General features: G+C 41.6%; 1 protein-coding gene and 1 non-coding gene across 2 annotated transcripts in view; both read right to left on the bottom strand.

Moving 5' to 3' along the window:
- Positions 1-6,316: 6,316 nt before the first annotated feature.
- Positions 6,317-22,605, bottom strand: part of MROH9 (maestro heat like repeat family member 9) — a 49,013-nt gene continuing 32,724 nt past the window's right edge. Inside the window, exons 14-21 of the mRNA XM_066363827.1 lie at positions 21,310-21,430; positions 18,776-18,913; positions 16,839-17,015; positions 13,903-14,055; positions 13,686-13,802; positions 13,009-13,111; positions 8,018-8,080; positions 6,317-6,636 (exon numbers count right to left, since the gene is read on the bottom strand). Coding sequence (XP_066219924.1) covers positions 6,317-6,636; positions 8,018-8,080; positions 13,009-13,111; positions 13,686-13,802; positions 13,903-14,055; positions 16,839-17,015; positions 18,776-18,913; positions 21,310-21,430 — 1,192 coding nt within the window. The remainder of the gene's footprint in view (positions 6,637-8,017; positions 8,081-13,008; positions 13,112-13,685; positions 13,803-13,902; positions 14,056-16,838; positions 17,016-18,775; positions 18,914-21,309; positions 21,431-22,605) is intronic.
- On the bottom strand, positions 9,900-9,975 carry TRNAS-GGA (transfer RNA serine (anticodon GGA)). Its single transcript has one exon. It is a non-coding gene; the product is annotated as a tRNA-Ser (tRNA).

Raw genomic sequence — 22,605 nt, 5'->3', positions numbered from 1 at the left:
ACCAGATGCCTGCCTGGGTAGACAACAGGCGAGGAACACACAACAGCCAAAGAGAAATATGTGTATAAGTGCACTGAGAAGTCACACAAGAGAGCGAGTTGCAACTTGTTCAATGTTCATGCACACAGACCCAGGGAAAAGCCCTGAGATGGAGATTCTACCTATGTGGGCTGAGGGCAGGGAGGATCTGAAGAGAGAAGCAGCTACTCCAGACCAGCAATGAGCAGAGCTTATTAAGGGGCATTTACAGAGGAGGCACTTCCTGGGAAGCTGCAAAATGAAGTGTGTGTTCTCTGCACTGTTGGGCAGGCACCAAAGAATCATATAGAGCAGAGTAGGGTGGATGGGACAAATGTGACAAGACCCAGGTGCAGGATGTGCCTTACCTGCTTGGCCTGATCAGGACCATGCCCTGTCCAGGAACCTGCATACCATGCGATACAGGGGAAAGGAACTTGGTTTATATCATAAGGAAAGTATTGATTATGATCAGACAGCTTTGGGGAGGGTTTGCAGGAAGCAGCCTCTGTTCTGGCCTGAGTCAAGCTCGAGGGTCCTGCAGGGGTCAGTCATGTCATAGAGCGGTCTCTCCTCTGCAGGAAGGAGCGGTGGAATTAAACACGCAGGTTCTAGATGGTAAAGGGTATCGAAGCACCACCCTCAAGAGGATGCTGTCCTCTAGGTCGTGGTGGTCCTTTTGAGAATTTTGAACAAGAACATGACAAGGAAGACATCAGATTCTTTTTTTTTTTTTTTTTTTTTAATTTTTTTACAGGGACAGAGAGTGAGTCAGAGAGAGGGATAGACAGGGACAGACAGACAGGAACGGAGAGAGATGAGAAGCATCAATCATCAGTTTTTCGTTGCGACACCTTAGTTGTTCATTGATTGCTTTCTCATATGTGCCATGACCGACGGCCTTCAGCAGACTGAGTAACCCCTCGCTCGAGCCAGTGACCTTGGGTCCATGCTAGTGAGCTTTTTTGCTCAAACCAGATGAACCCACGCTCAAGCTGGCTATCCTGGGGTCTCGAACCTGGGTCCTTCCACATCCCAGTCTGATGCTCTATCCACTGCGCCACCACCTGGTCAGGCAGAAGACATCAGATTCTGATGGAAGTGAGAGTGAACAGAAACTAGAATCAGGGATGCCCAAACCCAGGGGCTTATTTCAATAGTCTAGGCCAGAGATGCCAAAGATTTACATGAGAGCCGTGCAGGCAGTCGAAGACGGAGACTGGACATGAGAGATATTTAGGAGGTAGATATTTGGGGACTGATTATAGGTGTTTGGGCACCTGTTGACTGATGATAAGACTTGATGCTTCAGAGACGGTCCTTCCATCTTTGAGTTTGAATTATGATTGATATGCATGTCATTAATGATTTAGTACAAGAAGCAAAAACCACTCAATTTCACAAAGAAAGTGGCACTGTACAGGGAATTAGCTGCCTGCATAGATGGAAGGGCCAGGGAGCAGAAACCAGGATGCTGCCACAGGCCATGTAAGATCACATCACCAGGGACACTTCCAAAAGGATGGACCATGGAGTTTGACTGTTGTAAACGTGGACTTGTTCCAACATGTTTGCCGATCAATAGTCACAGCAATCTGGCCTCTGCTTCCCTTTGCTGTCCCAAGACCAAGATGTCTATCTTACTGGAAATGCTTAAATATCAGCCAAGTCCTAACTGCAAGCAGGTCCTAGAAACGTAGTTTTTAGCCTTCCAGTTCTTGCGATGCAGGAGGGAGCCCTGGGAGGAGTGTCGCTGGGCAGTGTCCAGCACCCGGGTCATGCAGAATTAAATGGAAGCCAGTCCTGCATCCTTAGGATACCTCAACATATTCATATTCTCCTTCAATACAGTAAATTCTCAGGAGATTATCCCCTTGGTTGTATATTTTGTGACAACTCTTGCCAGACATGAGCTCTCCACTCCGTAAAATAAATGAATTGAAGTGGATAATTACTAAAGTTCTTTCAACATTCTGTGAATCTCTGACTTGACTGAGTAAACCTTTTCAGAGATAGACAGTATAAGCCAGAGGCAACACAAACACATTTTAACAGCTCAGGGGGATCTTCCTTGCCCTGTGTGCCCCCACCTTCAAGAAGTTGACTCAATTTGGCTGCTGAGAGCCTCGTGTTAAATTGGAAGTCTCAGCTGCTACAACTGAGAGTCGGAGCGAGTCAGGATGGAGAGCTGGAGAGTCTTGGAAGTGGGTCTCTTTGGAAAGAGCCATTGGTGTGCTGTTGTTCCCTTCCCATCAAAGTGTGTGTGAGGGGGAGCTCAATCCGACCCCTTGGAGAGACGTTAGGGGGTTTTGGGGGCCTTCGACTCTACCTACGTGACTGCTGGACATCTGGACGGTGAGATGTGGACAGCCAGCTGTGAGAAGAGCTGCTTCTGTGTTGGGTATGGCCTGAACTGCAAGTGTATTGAGCCCAAGCACATGTAAGGGCCTCCAGTGGGCCAGATGTGAACCCCCGAGAGAGCTGACATGGGGTTCTATCAGGTCCTGTCCCCCAGGGCTGCCTAGGGGCATGAGGGTTCCCCAGTGCGAGGAGCCACTGCTGAGGTGGCATCTGCCAGAGTCAGGCCTGTTCCTCTGGGTCAAGGGATCTACTGGGGAGAGGCCACCATGGTCTGGGGAGCCTCTGAGGTTTAAGCCAGAGCGTCTCTATGGTAAGAATTAGTTTTGTTTTCAAGCATATATCATTCAGTTTTACAAAACAAACAAAAACGGTTAAGGGCAATAAGTGGACTATTTTATCTCCATTTCTCGAACCCAACTACCTTAAAACTTACTTCTGGCACCGTTCCAAGAACAGCCTACAGCAGTGCCTTGTTACCTTATTCCAGATGACCACATGAGGTGGTTGCACAATGTGTTGTAAACATCTGTAGATTTATTGTGATTTCTAGCTCCCCAGACTTCATTCTGTAACCTCTCGGGGCCGCTGTCATCACAGAGATGGCCCTCAGTCCTGTGCCTGGGCCCAGGCCTGCCTGGTTCTGTCCTGTCCCAGGGAGGAGGACACTTAGCCTTCCCTTTCCTGTCATAGGGTACTAAGGCACATCACCTTGTGGTGACCTCTCTGGTAGCCTGGAGGAGGGAAGGCAGAAGGGTCAGACTGGAGCCCTTTCCTTTCTCCAGTGACCGCCTCCTGCTCTCTCCTGCCCTGTCAAGCGAACTTAGGCTCGAGTCTTCGAGGAGCTCTTTTGCTTGTAGCAGTACTTCTCTTTTTCTCAGGGGCTGTGTTTCTCAGATGCTTCGGGAAATGAATTATTCTTCCTAAACCACCCATCATGTTAGACCCTTCCTTCATGTGGCTTCCCGCGGACACTCACACTCGGCCTCCTCTTCCTGACCTTGCCATTTCTCTGCATGTGCCCTGTCTGCAGGGTGTCTGCTGCCTAGTGCCCAGCCTAGTGCTCATCACACACACTGTACTCTCATCTCTGTCGGGGGCATGCTCCCTCCGGCGCAGGCTTACGTGTACCATCCTCCTCTGCCTCAGCTGTGTGACGATTTACCCAATGTCTCTGAGACTGATTTCTTCAGAATATCATACCTTCTATAGAAACCTACTATTTGTATAAGGTCCACTATATTTGGTGCTATGTCCTTTTTTTTTTTTTTTTTGCAAGGGGATCGTTGTTTTGTAGAAATGTAGGTGTATTAGTTTCCTATTGCAGCTCTGACAAATCACCACAAATGCAGTGGCTTGAAACAGCACAGCAGTATGATTTCACAGTTCTGGAGAGACGTCCAGAGTCGTCCTCGAAGGGCTGAAATCAAGGCGCTGGCAGGTCCATGCTCTCGCCTGAAGCTCTAGCACAGAATCCATTTTCTTATCTTTTTCAGCTTCTAGAGTTGCATTCCTTGGCTCATGACCCCTGCTTCCATCTTCAAAACCAGCATTGTAATGTCTTCAAAAATCTTTTTCCTCCCTGACTTCCCGCTTCCCTCTTAGAAAGGCCTTGGTCCCACCCAGACAATGCAGGAGAATCTCCCCATCCCAAGAGTCTTAATTTAATCACATGTGTAGTATTCCTTTTGCCAAGTAAGGTAGCAGATGTGCAGATCCTGGGGATTAGGAATTGGATAGTTTTGGGGAGGTTATTACTCAGCCTAGCACACTAGGCATTCTGCTAATTTAGAAAGGAGGAAGGAAATTTGTCCTGATTTTGAAAAGTGGTGTTTGGGCGATCAGGGCAGTATGAAACCATATGGATTAAGAGGTATGTTCAAATCATCCATTCCTTCTTTTTCATAGTATCACTCATAGATATCTGAAAACTTACTAAAGGATGAGGACATTATATCCTGTTAGTAGTATTTGGTTTGTTTGGCAACGTTCACTGAGCACATATTAGGTGCCAGGCACTGTGAGTCCCAGAGGACACAACCAAGTGTAAGATACAACCTTCGCTTTCCAGAAACTTCAATTTTGTGGGGCAGGAAGAGAATGAAGTAATTTTACTAATGTCTGGTAAATGAAGTGCAAAGGACACAGAGTGTTAAGTAAAAATGAAACAAAACAACCCTCAAGAGCCATACTCACCTACTTGGTCAAACGGGCCTGGAAAGTGCATCTCACATACACCCGTTGGAGTTCTGGGAGAAGCGGACCAGGGGTCTGACCATAAGCGATTGCGGGAGCATGTTAAGTGGCCTCTGCAAAGCTGCGATCTTTGCACCTGGTGCTGGAGCTCGAATTCCATAGGGCAGGTGGTCGGGACAGGACCGTGGTGTCAAGTGGGAGAGTGAGGGCAAAGTGAACCTCACAAGCGTGGGGCTGCATCAGTCTCTTACTGTCTCCAACATGGATGATTTTGATGCTGTGGGTGTTAAACAGGAGCCACCAGTGTGTCCTTTGTTAGCAGAAATAAACCCACCTGCCCAGAAGTCAGAGAAGCTGATGGAGCCCCACACCAGCAAGGGAGCCCACGGAGCAGTGAGACTGTGCATGAACTCCACGTTGACACATTGAGAAGCTACTACACTCGAATTTGCAGAGGAGGGGGCTTCCATCTCACTCAGAGTCATTTCCTGTGGCTGCAGTTGCTGTGGGTTATGCTGGGATGGGGAAACAGCGGTGGGGGGTGTGGGTAAAATGATCTGGACCCTTAAGTGAAGCGAGGCCGCTAAAGATCAACGTTTTTATATTTGCTTTCTTTTTTTTTTTTTTTTTTTTTTTGTATTTTTCCGAAGTTGGAAACGAGGAGGCAGTCAGACAGACTCCCGCATGCGCCTGACGGGGATCCACCTGGTACGCCCACCAGGAGGCGATGCTCTGCCCATCAGGGCGTCACTCTGTTGCAACCAGAGCCACTCCAGCACCTGAGGCAGAGGCCACAGAGCCATCCTCAGTGCCTGGGCCAACTTTGCTCCAATGGAGCCCTGGCTGCGGGAGGGGAAGAGAGAGACAGAAGGAGAGAGGGAGGGGTGGAGAAGCAGATGGGCACTTCTCCTGTTTGCCCTGGCCGGGAATCGAACCCGGGACTCCTGCACGCCAGGCCGATGCTCTACCACTGAGCCAACCGGCCAGGGCCTATATTTGCTTTCTTACGAACCCGAACCATGTTTTACACTGGATTATGATGGCAATGGAAATCCACTATGATTGACTATCCAGTTGTCATTTCAAGAAGTTTAAAGCACAGCATAATGTTCCCTTTGGGTCTCCCCACTCTTTTTATTTTTAATAATTTTTATTATAGTTGTTATATAATATGTTTCAGATGTACAATCCTGATTAGACATTTATATAACTTATGAACTGATTACTCTGATAAATTGAGTACCCATCTTACCCACTTGTGTCCACAACAAATTCTCCAGCTACCCCCCACTCTGCACACCTCAGTGGCTCTACCTGGCACACATCTCCCTGTTCCCCACCTGCCTGCCCTGCCAGTCCCAGTCCCTCCTTTGTGAACACTGCCTTGGCAACGTTCATCTCAGTAGGACGGAAACAGCCACATTGAGTGTCACCAGACTGTGACCTTCCTGTGGAGTGGAACCTTGTCTGTTCTCCAAGTGTGCCCACTGTCTAGCACAGTGTCTGGTCCTTAGAAGGTGTTCCATAGATGCTTATATATTGCATTAAGTTCCAAGAGCATCTCATCAGACACATTGCTTTTATGATGTTTTGATTTTATTAATGGGTTTGATGAATACAGCTTCCGACCACTGTCAGATCTGGAGAGGCAACAGATTTCTATATTTGAAGACAGTTAAGGAACACGAGGGCTCCCAGCATCCTGTAGAAAAGCATCTGCGAGTTATCAAGAGGGAGTATGGGTTCACCAGTCTCCTGAGCCGTGCTCCCAGGCACTCGTGGGCCCCTCATTCTTACGCAGAGTGTCCTGATCACTCTCCTTAGTGAGGCTTTCCTCATCCTTCTTCCTGTTTGCCATCTCCGTAGGAACGAGGTCATTGGATGAGTTATAATTATAAAGAAGCTTCAATTCTTTGATGTACATACATTTAAACAATCTTCGGAAGCTTTGTTTAATGTTTGAGGAGATCAGTTTATGCGGTACTTCCTTAAGAAGTTTGCAGGTTGTTTCTGCCAAGTCCGTGATCACAGGGTCTTCAGAATCCCGAAGCACTCGCTCGACAGCTGTAACGGCAGAAGGGCTCTTAGTTCAAGACATCTCTCTCAGAGCCTGAGAAGCTCTAACTCTGAGCAACCCCATCTTATCCTCTCTGCCCCCCATTTTCATTACTTTTCCTAATAGCATCCAAGAAGCTTTATCCAAACATCATAAAAAGAAACATGGAAATATTCACTAAACATTTATTGAGTGTCTGTTATGTGCTGAGCATTCTTCTAGACAGCATAAACATATATTCATGAAGAGGGTCAGTACTGCTCATAATAAGGAAAGAAGTTGGATTCAGTCTAAATGTTCATCAGTAGGCAACTACTTAAAAGTTGGGAATATAATAAAAAGTGAAACAAAACACATGAATATAATGATCTAGATCCATAATTCTTGGCATGAAAGATTTTTATGATATATGAAAAGCAAAGATATAAAAGGTTATGATTGTCTTGAAAAATAGCTATGTAAATAACGTATTCTTTAAAGATGTCTGGGATTTTACATACACACACACACACACACACACACACACAAACACACACACACTATGCTAATATTATTTCCAGATCCTGGGCTTGTGGGAAATTCTATCTCTCTTAAAAAGAAATATTAGGAAAAGGACAGATTTAGAAAAAAAGAGAGGAAAGGAGCAGGAGGAGAAGAGAAAAAAGAAAAAGGTTTTGAGAGACAGAATTCAGCAGGCAGTCAATAAATAGGAATTGAGTACATGAGAGAATAAATAAGTGAATGAAAAGGGAGGAAGATAATTGTGTCAGTGCAGGTTCATCAGTTGTAACAAATGTACCGTCTTGAGCGGGGGCGGGGTGCTGATAACGAGGAGACTGCACATGTGTGGGGGCAGGAGGTTTGTGGGAAATCTCCATACGTTCCACTCAGTGTTGCTGGAAATCTAAAGCTGTTCTACCTTACCTGTTTGTAATTCTGACCCCAGTGGGGAAAGGGGGGCTGAGATCCAAACATCTTGATAGAATAAACAGTACCCTTCTTTTAAATCCTTCTGGTGCAGATGTACATTGCTACCTCCTAAAACTTGAATTCTATGAGGGCCGGGATGTTATTTTGTTTGCTGCTGTATCTCCAGCAGCTAGAATACAGTTGGAAAAAAAATATCCGTTGGATGAATGAGTGAATCAGTTTTCAACTGTCTGTTCCTGAGGGTTCTAGGATGGTAAGTCTCAGGAAGGGAGGGAGGGAGAGGAGAGAGGGAAAATAAATAAAAAGGAAAAAAGGATGCCCCTTAACCCAGCTCTTTATTTAATTCCACCACCCTTCTTCCGTCCCTGGCACTGTTACAGAACTCATGTAAATTGAATCACACATAGTGGGTTTATTTAGACCTATGCAAGAAGTTTTCATTATACCATCAACACTCACCCTCAAGCATGACTTCAGTGTCATCTCTGTGCAGTAAATGGCTACCCAGTGTTGCCAAGTACCCTAGGTACAAAATAAAACCCCAAAATACGTTATGAAAATACATTTCCTGATTACCTAGTTCCTTTCATTGCTTTTTTCAAAGCAGAGCACCCCTGAATTATCCTTGGGTTCTCTTTTAGTGCTCTCACTTATTAATAAAACTCTTTATTGAAAAGATATATGTGTAGAAACACGCACATGTCCTTATTGCACAGGTCAATGAGTGACCACAGAGTGGACACTTCCAGCTACCACCTGGGTCACTAAACAGAACATGACCAGCACCCCAGACTTTCCTCATGCTCTTTCCCAGTCTGCTCCTCCGTTCTTCAGAATGCATTCTTTTGTGTCTGCCTCCTCTAACTCGATATTATCTGAGATTCCTCCGTGTGCCCGACTGGAGCAGTAGTTCATTGCTACAGGGCAGAGGGTGGCCATGAAGTGTTCTTGAAACATCGCCACGCTCCTGGGCACGTATGTGTCCACATCCGCTCTGGCAGCTTTCACTCATGTCAGTCGGGGGGGAGCAGGTGTGACACAGACCAGCCATTCTCAACCTTTTCATCTCTGACACACACAAACCTAATTACTAAAATTCTGTGGCACACCAAAATATATTTTTTGCCAATCTGACAAAAAAAATAGGTATAATTTTGATTCATTTACACCAGATGGCTATTGTGGGGTTGGCTGTTGTCATTTTTTTAATTTGACATTCTAAGGAAAAAGAGGTCAGTGCTCCTGACTACATAGTTATATATTGCATGTTTTAAAAATTCTTGTGGCACACGGGTTGAAAATCGCTGACATAGACCATATGGTATTCCAAGCCTCAAATATGTACTATTGGACCTTTTGCAGAGTTTGCTGATCCCTGCTATGTGAGATTTCATCCTATGAACTCAGCATTTTTTATCCATCTGCTGATGAGAGTCAATGTGTTGTTCTCAATTTGGGGCCATTATGAATAAGGTTATGGGCATTCTTGTATATGAATTTTGGTATGCATTTGTATGCGTTGATGTTGGAAAGATAACTGGGAGTGAGTTTACTGACGAATGGATATGCTTACATTCACCTTCAGTTGTTATTGCCAAACAGTGCAAAGTGGTTGTACCCACTTTTACTCCCCCCATTCGTGTATGAAAATTTCCGATGCTCCACACCCTCTCTACCACTTGTTATTGTTAGTCTTTTTCCTTTAGTCATTCCCATGGCCTTGGTGGTAGTATCACATTGTGATCTCTTAATTTGCTTTTTTTGGGTGATGATTCATAAGAGATTTTTATGTTTATTGGCCATGTGGATATTTCTTTTGTGAAATGCCTATTCAAATAAGTCTCGTTCTTGTTTTCATATATAGTTACCTGTCTTTATCTTATTTATTTGGAGGCATTTAAAACAAATTCTGGATAATCATCTTTTTTATTGTTACACACCCTTACAAATATCTTCTCCAAATATATATATATATATATATATATATATATATATATATGTATTTATTTATTTTTTTATTATTATTATTTTTTTGTATTTTTCTGAAGCTGGAAACGGGGAGAGACAGTCAGACAGACTCCCGCATGCGCCCGACCGGGATCCACCCGGCACGCCCACCAGGGGGCGACGTTCTGCCCACCAGGGGGCGATGCTCTGCCCATCCGGGGCGTCGCTCTGTCGCCACCAGAGCCACTCTAGCACCTGGGGCAGAGGCCAAGGAGCCATCCCCAGTGCCCAGGCCATCTTTGCTCTAATGGAGCCTCGCTGCGGGAGGGGAAGAGAGAGACAGAGAGGAAGGAGAGGAGGAGGGGTGGAGAAGCAGATGGGTGCTTCTCCTGTGTGCCCTGGCCGGGAATCGAACCCGGGACTTCTGCACTCCAGGCCGACGCTCTACCACTGAGCCAACCGGCCAGGGCCCATTTATATATTTTTTGATGAACATAAGTCTTTAATTTTAACATAGTCCAGTTTATTGTCTTTTTATTTATGGTTAGTAAATTTTGGGGGTCCTGATAGGAAATCTTTGCCTGCCATAAAAATATCATAAAGATTCATTCTTTTCTATTCACTTCTGGAAGTTTATGGTTTTACCTTTCACACTTTTGGATTGTAGCTCCAACTGGAATTGTATGGCATGCAGCCATAGGTTCAAGATGTTTTTCATGAACATGTGTAATTGACCCAGCACCATTACGAGAAAAAGTTCTCCTTTTCTTGCTGCTTTGCAAGGCCAGTGTGCATGTGTGGGTCTGTTGCTAGGTTTTCTATTCTGTTTCACACGTCTGCCTATCTTTGCTTGAGTGAGTAGCAGACTCTCCACATTTTATGACTTTATAATTGATCTTCATATCTGGTGGGACTCGTAGCCCACATTTTTTCTTCAGAAGTATCTTGGTCTTTCTCTTTTCTGCACACATTTAGAATACACTTGCTAGGATCTGTGAAATTATCTGTTGGCATTTTTATTTACAGTGACATTGAACCTCTTGGTCAGTATTTCTCTATAGGTGTTCAGTGGTGATTCTTGATGGGACAATTTGTAACATTGTCACAATTATTACTGAATATTAAGCATACTCTTGCCCATTAAATGCATTAATGGACATTAAATACTGTACCAGCCTGGAGGCAAACTGTTAAGGGAGCTTGAGTGTGGATTTAGACCAATGAGGTCAGTTTATCGAGGACTGGAGAAAAGCAAAAACCAGTGGTGACTGGATGGGAAGGTGGGAGTCCCCCAATTAGGTAAGTACTGTGTTTCATTTGCAATAGTTGAGCCATTCATTCTTGAGTTGGCTGAAGTCTATCCTTTAACGATGTCTTCAAGAAGGACTCATTGCAGTGCTTTATCCTGAGTTCTTGTGATTTTGAAAATGTTTTCCTGTTATCTGTATAGTTGGATATAATTTTCCAGTCATGCTTTTATTTCACTTAGGATTTTGTAGGCATTCTACTATATTTTAGAGTTGAATACTGAAGTGGAGAAATCAAATGCCAGATTTATTTACATTTTAAATTACAAGTGACTTTTTTTTTTAATTCTCAAAGACTTCTTGAACTCTGAAGTTCCATACTTTGTTAGTGAATGTCTTAAGGTTGCCTTTTGTATAAAATATTTCTTGAAAAATTACTTATTTCACTACATTTAACAAGTCTTTTTGCCTCATGTCTTTGATTCCTTTTTTCTGTTCTCATTATTTCTTTTCTTCATTTGTGTATATTTGCATCTCTCTCATCTGTCTTCCATATCTATCATTGCTCCTTACTTTTTCAAACGGTTGCTAGTTTTTATTTCATTTTGTTAACATTTTGCAATCCTGCACTCCTTGTCCCTTGCAGGTTCCTCAACAATATATTGTATATTTTCTGTTCTGGTAGTGGCAATGCAGTTTTCTATGTGATGGCTGTATATTTCTTCATATATGTGGCCCCTATACTTGGAATGCGCCTTTTTCGTGTGCTCCCACTATCCCATCATATATTGACTGTGTGTTTGTATTTATACTTTAGCTCTTTATTTCAAAAAGTTTTAGAGTCATGGAGATTATGATTTTCATCTGCTCTTTCGAAATATTGTATAAGATTTGTTTTTCTTTTTTCCTTCCTCTCCTTTACCCTTGGAAATTCTTCTGTAGAAAGATCATACCATTTGCTTTTAAAAAAATGACTTATGTTTAGATCTTGCAATAGTTATGTATGGAGGATGTTTTGTGGAAAGTATAGGGTAGAATTCAGAGTAGCAGGAATTCTTTATGTTTTTTTTTTTTTTTTGTATTTTTCCGAAGCTGGAAACGGGGAGAGACAGCCAGACAGACTCCCGCATGCGCCCGACCGGGATCCACCTGGCACGCCCACCAGGGGCGACGCTCTGCCCACCAGGGGGCGATGTTCTGCCCCTCCGGGGCGTCGCTCAGCCGTGACCAGAGCCACTCTAGCGCCTGGGGCAGAGGCCAAGGAGCCATCCCCAGTGCCCGGGCCATCTTTGCTCCAATGGAGCCTTGGCTGCGGGAGGGGAAGAGAGAGACAGAGAGGAAGGAGGGGGATTGGGGGGTGGAGAAGCAAATGGGCGCTTCTACGTGCCCTGGCCGGGAATCGAACCCGGGTCCCCCGCACGCCAGGCCGATGCTCTACCGCTGAGCCAACCGGCCAGGGCCTCTTTCTGGTTTTAAATAAAGTTCTCATGACACAGGATTTTCTGTGTGTGTTCCTTTTCTCTGATCACAGACCATGAGCTTTAGTGCTGGTCACAATTCAGTCCATGTTTACTCTGACTGACGATCTCTTCTGTACAAGTATGATGAGACGGTACATTTCTCTATTCCTTGTTGTCCCTGCTGCTCCTTGGTGCCAAACAGGGTCGAGTGAAAATCTCATTACTAAGTTGAGGACCCACTTCCAGTCATTCTAAATAAAGGGTTATTAATTTTGATCTTTATGGTGAGAATCTAGTGGGGGAAAAAAGCTGGTCAGGTTTGTCTAAGATTGATACGTTAGTTGTCTTCTCTTAGAATCTTCCTGCCCTGCCCCTAAACCTATAATTTTTTTTTTTTTTTGACTTGACTGGGTTTGATAGCTCTTCCTCATCTGTTATAGTTGTGGTTACAGATGCCTAAGCTGGTGTTTGTATTTTGAGGTGTTATTCTTATTGCTTGGGTAGTGATTTTTAAGCAGTTAAGGGGAATAATGAGCAATGATATACAATCTTCTTAAATTCTGAAATCATCCTTGTTGAATACATATTGTCTAACAATTTAATCACACAGCTATACTTACTGTGTGTTATAAAATAGAACTTTATTCTAATCACACATATTACCTTCTGTTCATCATAGGTATCACCAGGACAGGTGCTGTCCATCATAAAAAATATTTATAATTTTTTTTTCAAGGAAGAAGTTCAGCTGTACCTTTTAAGACAAATTAGGAAATAAGAACTGAATTTTATTTACCTAATAAAATAATAGATGCTCTCCTCTGATACAGTCTCGAGCTCTTCAGGAATCCTAAGGTATCAGATGTCAAATCTGTCATGTATTTCCCATGAGAAATAAACTGAGAATAAAAATGGGGAAAAACACTCAGTTGTTGAAAAAGCACATTTGCCTCTTTCAGAGAGGCTTCCAGAAAAAAGGAACTTGGTTGCTTATAGCAGATAAGGTCCAGATTAAAACCTGATATTTCTATGTATGAATTTTATTCTTGTGCTTGCAGGTGTTATTCAGTTTACTGCATGATTCCCAAACCCAACCTTGTGTTTCCAACCTTCAGTTTGCATTCTGCCATCTGTCACTACAATGCATGCTGGTGTTCGGAGGACCAGCTGATTAGGCAGTGACCATCTAATCCCAGTTCTTTTGGTGATCTGAAATGCTGTTCCTACCTCTGTACCCACCCAAAGCTCCATGTGGGTGGATTGGAGGGAGAAGGGATCAATGTTGAGGAAGAGGAAGTGGAAAATGTTAATTTTCTCTGGTCTCAAGCCCAGCTGTTACCACACATTTATTATTTTTTTCTTTGTATTCCTTCTTCTAGATTCACCCTTGTCTCTACTCTACTTCCCACTGTTTTGGAGATCCTTTACTGTTCTTTCTATAATTTATGTAGGAAACATCAAAGGGCCACTTACAATATTGTTGCAGAGGCTGCGCACCACCAGCTCAAAATTGTAATACTGGTCCAAGAGCAGATGTGATACTGGCCAATTTAATTGGGTGATACAGATTTTCAGTGTATATTTACATGCCTGTGAAGTAGAATACAGTCAGTGAGGGTCTCTTCATTCATGTTACATAGGACACTGTGTGTCTCTGCAAACCTAAGAAAAACAAGATGGCAGGACTTACTGTGACGACTTTCATCTCCGTGTCCTCCAGAAACAGCATTAGAGGCACCAGGGCTTTGAGCATGATGTCAGCCAGCATCCATCGGTACTGACTCATGTCACTCAGTAATTCACCAAAGTGTTGGATGGCCATACTCTGAATGTCTCCATCAGTCTGGAATTTGTGCACGGAAAAGCCTCATTTGAGGATGTTTCTAGGGTATCTTCTTATTTTTTTAAAACAGTGTGATGTATGCTTATATATTCATACATGTATATGTATATATACTACCGGAATATATGTATTCTATATGTGTAGGTGTATATACATATATATGAATTACGTTATTTTTAGAAGAGCCTCACCTTGGATCTATCTAAGTAGTCAGTTCTTGGCTTGATTTTAAATAAGATTTGCTTACCAAAATTCAGATTACATTAAAAAATTCCCCTGTGAACAGTAAACTTCTTAAATTTAGGGAGACAGTATTTAATAACGTCTTAAAAATAGAAATTGCAATGATCTGTTTAACTTGGAGATAATTTCTATAAAGATGCTTGGCGTAACAAGCATGCTATATTCAAGGCCTTTGTAGAGAGAGTGGCCTGTGAATATTCTCCGCATACTGACACAAAACCAGGTTTCCCAGGGCTTGCTTATGTCATATAGAAAGGTGATTGGGGTACAAAGATTCTAGAAGAGAAAAACTGTAAGTCAGAGGAAGAGGTAAATTTTTGAAAATATATCACGATCCAGTTTTCAAGAAATGTTTATGATTTATTTCATTTTTATCTCTTCCTTTCTCAGACATATTCCCAACAAAATACAAATGACTAGTGTGGTTTCATATGTTCCTCCCCAGGGGTAATGAATGAAATGGTTATCAAAGTCTAATCCTAAAGCAGTAATTGTTAACCCTATGTCAGAGGGGCTAGATGATGATGTAAATGAACAAGGTGGTTGACATTTATGGAGAGCAGGGAGATTATGGAGATGGGGACAGAAGAGAGCCCTGGTCTCTCTTGAAGAGGGCTCCCAGCCCCTGCAGACTGTTGCCAAGTGGGTTTGTGGGGTCTGCTTTCCTAGGTCTTCCGACATTTCATTCACAACTCAGATTGTTGTGAGCAATCTCCCAGTTTAAAAATATCAAACTGTTTTGTTTGAGAGCTAACCTTAACATACCTGCAAGTTGCATTCATCTGTGGGCTGATGGTGCCCTTCTATTCTCTTTAATTTTCCTTCCTTTTTTTTTTGGTTTGATAATTTATTTAGTTTATTTTTTTCCCCAAATGATTTTACTTTGAAAATACTATTTTTTATATAGGTATTCTAACTACTTATTAGCTATGTGAACTTGGCTAAAATTCACTTTTCTTTGCCTCAGTTTTCTTATAGGTAGCCTGAATAATAATAACAGAATTGCTTAGAGAATTATATGTGATAATGCATGTAAATTCCTTAGAATTATACCTGGTATATAGTAAATGCTCAATAAATTTTAATCATTATTATTATTATTATTACAATTATCATTATGTCCTTATAAAAATAATTTTTGCCACTAAATTTCTTCTTTCTACAATTTAATAATATTGTGCTCTTCTTCAATGAAATCTGAATAATTAAGAACTTACAAATTTTGGCAAGATAATTCAGTATGAAATAATTCTCTTATTCACAAATAACTCATTACAAAAATCTTTAAAAATAGGTTCCCTATGGCATACCAAAGTGTTTTTGCTTATTAAAACAAATTACTGTCATTCAACTTGTCTGAAACACATTTAGCATACAAAATGAGGATTTTAAAAGTGCACATTTTTTCTGACCAGGAGGTGGCGCAGTGGATAGAGCATTGGACTGGGATGCGAAGGACCCAGGTTGGAGACCCCGAGGTCGCCAGCTTGAGCCGTGGCTCATCTGGTTTGAGCAAAGCTCACCAGCTTGGACCCAAGGTCGCTGGCTTGAGCAAGGGGTTACTCAGTCTGCTGAAGGCCCACGGTCAAGGCACATATGAGAAAGCAGTCAATGAACAACTAAAGTACTACAACAAAAAACTGATGATTGATGCTTCTCATCTCTCTCCATTCCTGTCTGCCTGTCCCTAGCTATCCCTGTCTCTGACTCTCTCTCTGTCTCTGTAAAAAAAATAAAAATGAAAATAAATAAATAAATAAATAAAACACACAACTTTCTCATGAGATATTTTTTAATTGAAAGGTAAAAGATAATAACAAACTCATTGGGGCAGTACATATCATCTCCACTCCCCACAAGACACTTGCTGCACTCTTGGTTTTACAGGTAGGAGACTGACACACTGAGGGGCTGAATCATATAGAAAGGTGATTGGGGTACAAAGATTCTAGAAGAGAAAAACTGTAAGTCAGAGGTCAATTTTTGAAAATATATCACGATCCAGTTTTCAAGAAATGTTTATGATTTATTTCATTTTTATCTCTTCCTTTCCTTTCTCAGACATATTCCCAACAAAATACAAATGACTAGTGTGGTTTCATATGTTCCTCCCCAGGGGTAATGAATGAAATGGTTATCAAAGTCTAATCCTAAAGCAGTAATCACTAACCCTATGTCAGAGGGGCTGGACGATGCTCAAGATATCGCAGCTAGTAAGAAGCAGAACAGGATTTGAACCCAGGAAATCCAACTCCAGGGTTAACCAACATATAACCACTAAGCTATAATTTTTCTTTTTCCAAGGACACTAGCTGTTCTTTGAGTCTTTCTTATGGGTAGACTTTTCCAGATTCTCATAGTATAAAAATAAAAGACAGTATTAACCTGGCTATTACTGCCATTTCAAAAAGAAATGGTGGTTTTGCACAGAATGACTGTCTTCCGCTGACTTGTTCTGGGATGCAGTGTCATTGCCTCAGCTGGGGCTTCAGCTGAGCTGTAAAACCTAATGCTCTCACACATCTAATGGTGTAACTCACGTGATTCATCAGAGGAAAGTAGCTGGAAATGATTCTGGTGCACAAGGTGGAGTAGATCATTTTGTCCAGTTTGTTTAAAAGTCTTCGAAAGGTTAGCATGGCCACAATTACAACAGTCCTGTCTTTGGAAAGGAAGGCATCCAGAATGGCTAATAATAAGCTGTCAACATTTTTTATCTACATAGAAAAGGAGAAAAGTGATGGGGTTTTGGGATGAGAAGGAGACTTGAGCTAGCATTTGGTATGCATACCCCTGCGTCTGGGCAGCATACAGTGGTGTGCTGGAGCTGGCTCACAAGAGTTAATTGTAAAAAATTGTGTAAGCCGAGCATTAGGTAAAAGTCACTACTAAAATATTAGATTTCATAAATTTAGAAATAAATAAAAACAATAGAAGTAAATACTCAAAACTTATCACTTCTCATTTATTGTGTTATGTTTTACTCTTATCTGCCCTTGAAATCATTTACATGTATTATATCTGTATGTGCTATGGTAGATCACTTCCTAACTCCATGTTTAATGATGTCCCTTTGATAGCTTGAAGTCAGCCATGGCAGGAATATTTACACCAGGGAAATTGGTCTTATTTCCATTGAACCGATTGTTAAATACTGTATTTACCAACACGCCCCTGCCAGCATGCCCTCTAAACTAGGTGATGGTGACCTGTTTGGACATAAGAGCCACTGAGGTACGGACCCAGGTCATGGGAGTCAGTTGCAGATCAGAGACAAACAGAATTTAAGGCAAAGATAAGCATGAACAGTAGACACCAAAGGAGAAAAAGACAGGCTGAAAAGAAAAGTAAAAGAAATAAACACTCTTTGCCAAAATAATAGGCAGAGGCTGCTGGTGTCTGGCAGGAAGGTTGAGTCTTGACCAATAGGTAGTATGTGAAACCTCAGTACAGTAATTCTCTTTTACTCTCCTAGGTAACCTTGACACAGAATCTCCCTTCAGGTGTTAATAACATTGGGAAGAGCACTAGACAAGGTGATGACTTTCTGTTTACTAAAAGAACATACATCAACAGGTATGATTTATTTATAGCAAATAGACCATGGCTCATTTCATTCTAAATGCAAAATGAGTGCCCTCTGACTGGCTTTAAATTTTCAGAGATTATGCTTAATAAATAAACAAGGATTTGTTATTAGATTAAATCAATAATGATTTGTAGAACAGTGAGACTCTCAGCACTGAGCAGAGTACTTTGAAATTTATGAGGGAATTAGAAAACATACCATAGGTACACCTAGGTTCAATCTTTTTGGAAGGTAAGATACAGTCACATGACTCAGCGGGAATCAATGTAAGACAGTGGTTCTCAAGTTTAACCTTGTATCAGAACCACCTGGAGGACTTTTGAAAGCGCAGATGGTTGGGCTCCACTCCCAGGATTTCTGATGCCATAGGCCTGGACCAGGGCCTGGCAGTCCGCATTTCTTACAAGGCTCAGGAGATGCTGATGCTGCTGGTACAGAATTATAGGTGGAGCAGCACTGATGTAAAATGTGGAAGCAAAGTGCTCGTAGCTGGTGTGCATCTCAGGGAAGAGGCCACTGGAGATCAGAATGGTCAGTCGGATTTGACTTGAAGTGGTCATTGAAAAAGGAGAAACGGAACATGAAGGAAAAGCTCAGAGATGGTAATTACATAGTTTGCATGCACTGTGTGTATATTGGAGGGGAAATTAGCTTATGTGTGTGGTTAAGAGTATAAGAAGGTATTCATGTAGGGCAATGCTGATAAATTCTGAGTGCAATGAATGACTTCCTGGAAAAATATAACTTAGGTGATAAAGCCACTGACTCAACACATTCCTTCCAGTCAACCCAGATTCCTCATTGATATCATAAGGGTACTGAGCAATATCACATCTCAGATGGTGACTTGGATGGTGGCCGGCAGACACAAAACACACACACGCACACCTTGTTTATAACTGGTGCCATGCCGGCGATTTTCTGCAGGCTCAGTTTGCTGACTTCAGGATTGGTGTCATTGACCCACTTCCGAAAGAGAGCCAAGAACTCATTTGGGAATGGGTCCTTGAAGAATTTACTCAGAAGCTGAAAGAAAACAGCCAGTGCGTTGCTGAGCAGAGTCAAGGCCAGTGTTCAATTTCTGCTTCAGGCATAAACATCAAGACATTGTCAGTGAAACTGGAACACAAGTCACACAAAAACTCTAGACACATTTACATGTTCCCACATGTACTTCTTCTGTGCTCATATCACCACCCGCACATGGGAAGGCCACATTTTTCTTTCATAATTAGTAACTAATTTGTGGGGTGATAATTCGGTACCATGTGAGTATTGTGTTCTCCAACAATCTTTCACTTAATGGTTTTAAAATTATTAATGATTTTTTTCTTCATTTATTTATTACATTGGGACTTGCAAAATGGTGATTTTTTTTTTTACTTCTAGCATTCTTTCTACATTTACTAGCTGATCTCTCTCTCTCTCTCTCTCTCTCTTTCTCTCTCTCTCTCTCCCTCTCTCCCTCTCTCTCTCTGTTTTTCCAATATTGAGTATTACCTAGGATTTATGCATTAAATTTTTTTAACATTATAATTATTTGTTATCATTTCTTTTGATGCTCAAATTTGGCCACTGGAGCCCCTACAAGTTAACTCTTATGTCCTTTTGACATGGCCCATCTACCTTTGAGCCCTTCTTTGTGGAAAAATTGGATGTCCCAGGCTCATCTTATTTTTCCTTGCCCCTTGAAATCATTCATTTGTTTCTTTTTAAAGAGATGAGGCTCCTTTTGTGAGTAATGGTGTTGAGACACCTTGCTAAGTGGGTATCAGAGTGTACTCACTGTTGGCATATCATGTCTTCTGAGCCTTCACTTGAGCTAGGAAATACTTTATTTTTAGTCATAAGTTCATTTTGACAATCTTTTTATATTTAATTCAAATATAACAATATAATGTAACAGTTTATGTTAACTTTATAGTTTTATATTTGCCTCATCTTTTCTTTCCCGGGAAACCTTGCTGCCAAATAGCACCAATGTGTTTACTTATTTGCTTTCTGCTTTATAATGCCCGGCATAGTTTTAAAATCATGCTCTCACATACACTATCAATAAACCTCCTGAGTAAAAGTGAATATTTTAAAAAAGATTTTTGTCCTTAAAATATATCTATCTCACTAAGGATATATAGTCAAAGCACTATGTTCCTAAGTTACTTGCTATCCTTTACAAATTTGTGTGTGAGAGGGGAGAGAGAATTACATAATGTGTTGAGAAAAACATGAAGGTCATAATAGATAAGTGGGCAAAGGAGACATCAGAATATTCAAAAAATGGAACTTTAATGGCCAAGGCAAAAACACATGATTCAGGAAAATACAAGTAATGATTTAGCAGAGGTAACAACATTATCCTTATTTTTCATACATTAGGATCATGTCGCTAGAAAAACCAAGAGGGTCAACTAAAATACTACTAGCATTACTATCATATAAGAGCATAGGAAAGTAGCTGAACTCAAGATAATAGTTTAATTTTCCTGAACTTTAGCAACAATGAGCTTGAAAATCTAAATAAAAATGATGCATTTACAGTAACAATTTAAGATAATATAAACTCCTTAGTTCCAAAATTGATATGTGCAATTTATATGAAAATGAGAAAATATAGAAAAGTGAAAATATAAAAATATCAGATATTACTGAGAAGCTCATAGCATTAATGCAATTACAACAATCATTTCAGTGAAAGTTTTTTTCTTTAAACTTGGCAAACTTATTTTAAAATTTAAATAGAAGAACAAATATATAGGAAGGACAAAAGAAATTTTGAAAAGGAGAGTTGTGGAGAAGTTGCTTTGCTAAATATTAAAATTTACTTGCAAACAGCCATAATTCAACAGTGTAAGGCTTCCACAAGAATGAAAAATAAGTGGAACCTAACAGAGTAGCCTGAGACAGAACCTAATATGTGTGTATCTATCTGAAATTAATAAAATTAGTAAAGGTAGTATCACCAGTGAGTAGTGAATTTAATGCTTATTAACTAAATGATGGCTGCTTAGGTAGTGAATTATTTAGCAAAAACTAAAGTTAGAGCCAAAACTATTTCCTCAATTTGCTTTAGTCTGGCATTACAGCTGTTACCTACTTCCTTTAGTGAACTCAATTACCCCTTGATGTATGTTAACAAGCATGCAGAGATATATGAACTGGTATTGCAAAAATAATTAGAGTGCTTGTACACAACCACACCTTCTAGGAAGTGACAAAAGCCAGCTCCTGGAATGGGCTGAGGGTTCAACCGTCCCATAACTCAGGTCTACCTCCACCTTTCTCCCTCAACCTCAAATAATCACTGTCTTAACTCGTGGTATGATAATTCTGTAAAGATGGAGATAGAAGGTCAGCGTGTTGGGTAAGTTTGGGTTAGGAAAGGGACTTAGAACTCAGTTGTTCAGTGTCCTAGTAAAACTCACCTCAGTGAGGAAAATCACTGTCACCACATTGTCCTCTGACTTTTTAAGACCTTGCACTGAGATCACGTAGAGATACTGCAGAGTTTCTGGAAACTGTGGAAATTTATTATCCATGAGTATTCTGGAAAGGACAGGAGGCACCAAGTTAGCAGAGACGATAACACTTTCTGTCTCAGCAAATGCTAATCATAGTAAAGAGGGAGTTTTTCTTTTTATCTTTTCTACCATCCAGATGACAAGAAAGATAGTCTCTAGTATTCCCTAATCCACAGTAGACAGCAGCCTCAGTATAAACTCTACAAAGACCATGGGGAAGTAGATATACATGGGTCACCATTCTGTCTGCCGTCCAGTGCCATGGAACAGAATACCCTAGGTAACCACAGCCTCCCATCAGGTCCAGACCAGAGGGAGAGAAAATAAGTATCTTGTCAAATCCAGATGGCCACACTGGTCACCTTTGTGGTCATAGACCAAGTCTTTCCTTTAAATGATAAAAGGAAGAGAGTCTGGTGCTATTCTGGGTTGCCTTGGAGAAGAGGTGGCGATCCCCGATTCACTGAGCCATTCTCCTTCACACACCTGGGCACTGGCCCCCAGCTGATCTGGCATACTGGCCTGGATCAGATCAGGAGTGGCAGGGCTGGCAACGATACGTGAGACAGGTGCCATTTAAAGACTCCAGGTTGGTTCTCTAAATCAGTGGTCCCCAACCCCTGGGCCGCGGACTGGTACAGGTCCATGGGCCATTTGGTACCGGTCCGCAGAGAAAAAAGTAAATAACTTACATTATTTCCGTTTTATTTATATTTAAGTCTGAACGATGTTTTATTTTTTAAAAATGACCAGATTCCCTCTGTTACATCCGTCTAAGACTTACTCTTGATGCTTGTCTCGGTCACGTGATACATTTATCCGTCCCACCCTAAAGGCCAGTCCGTGAAAATATTTTCTGACATTAAACTGGTCTGTGGCCCAAAAAAGGTTGGGGACCACTGGTCTAAATGAGTCCCTCTGGAGCTTGAACGTGCGTACAGATCACCAGGGGAATCTTGCTAAAATGCAGACTCTAGTTCTGTCAGTCTGGTGTGGGCCATAAGACTTTGTATTTTTAACTTCCAGGTGTTACTGTGGCCAGTGGTCTGTGGACCACACTTTGAGTATGAAGATTCAAAATTACTAAGGATAGAGTGGCTCTTAACTGGAGGCCCTTTGCAGGGTGCAGACACATTACACTTTCACAAAACAATATATATTCCTGCAATCTACGTGCATATAAGGTGCCGTTTTAAAAGC

Source organism: Saccopteryx leptura, chromosome 2 (assembly GCF_036850995.1).
Source record: "Saccopteryx leptura isolate mSacLep1 chromosome 2, mSacLep1_pri_phased_curated, whole genome shotgun sequence".
NCBI lineage: Eukaryota > Metazoa > Chordata > Mammalia > Chiroptera > Emballonuridae > Saccopteryx > Saccopteryx leptura.
Note: the sequence above shows the minus strand (reverse complement) of the source record. Positions and strands in the feature narration are given on the sequence as shown.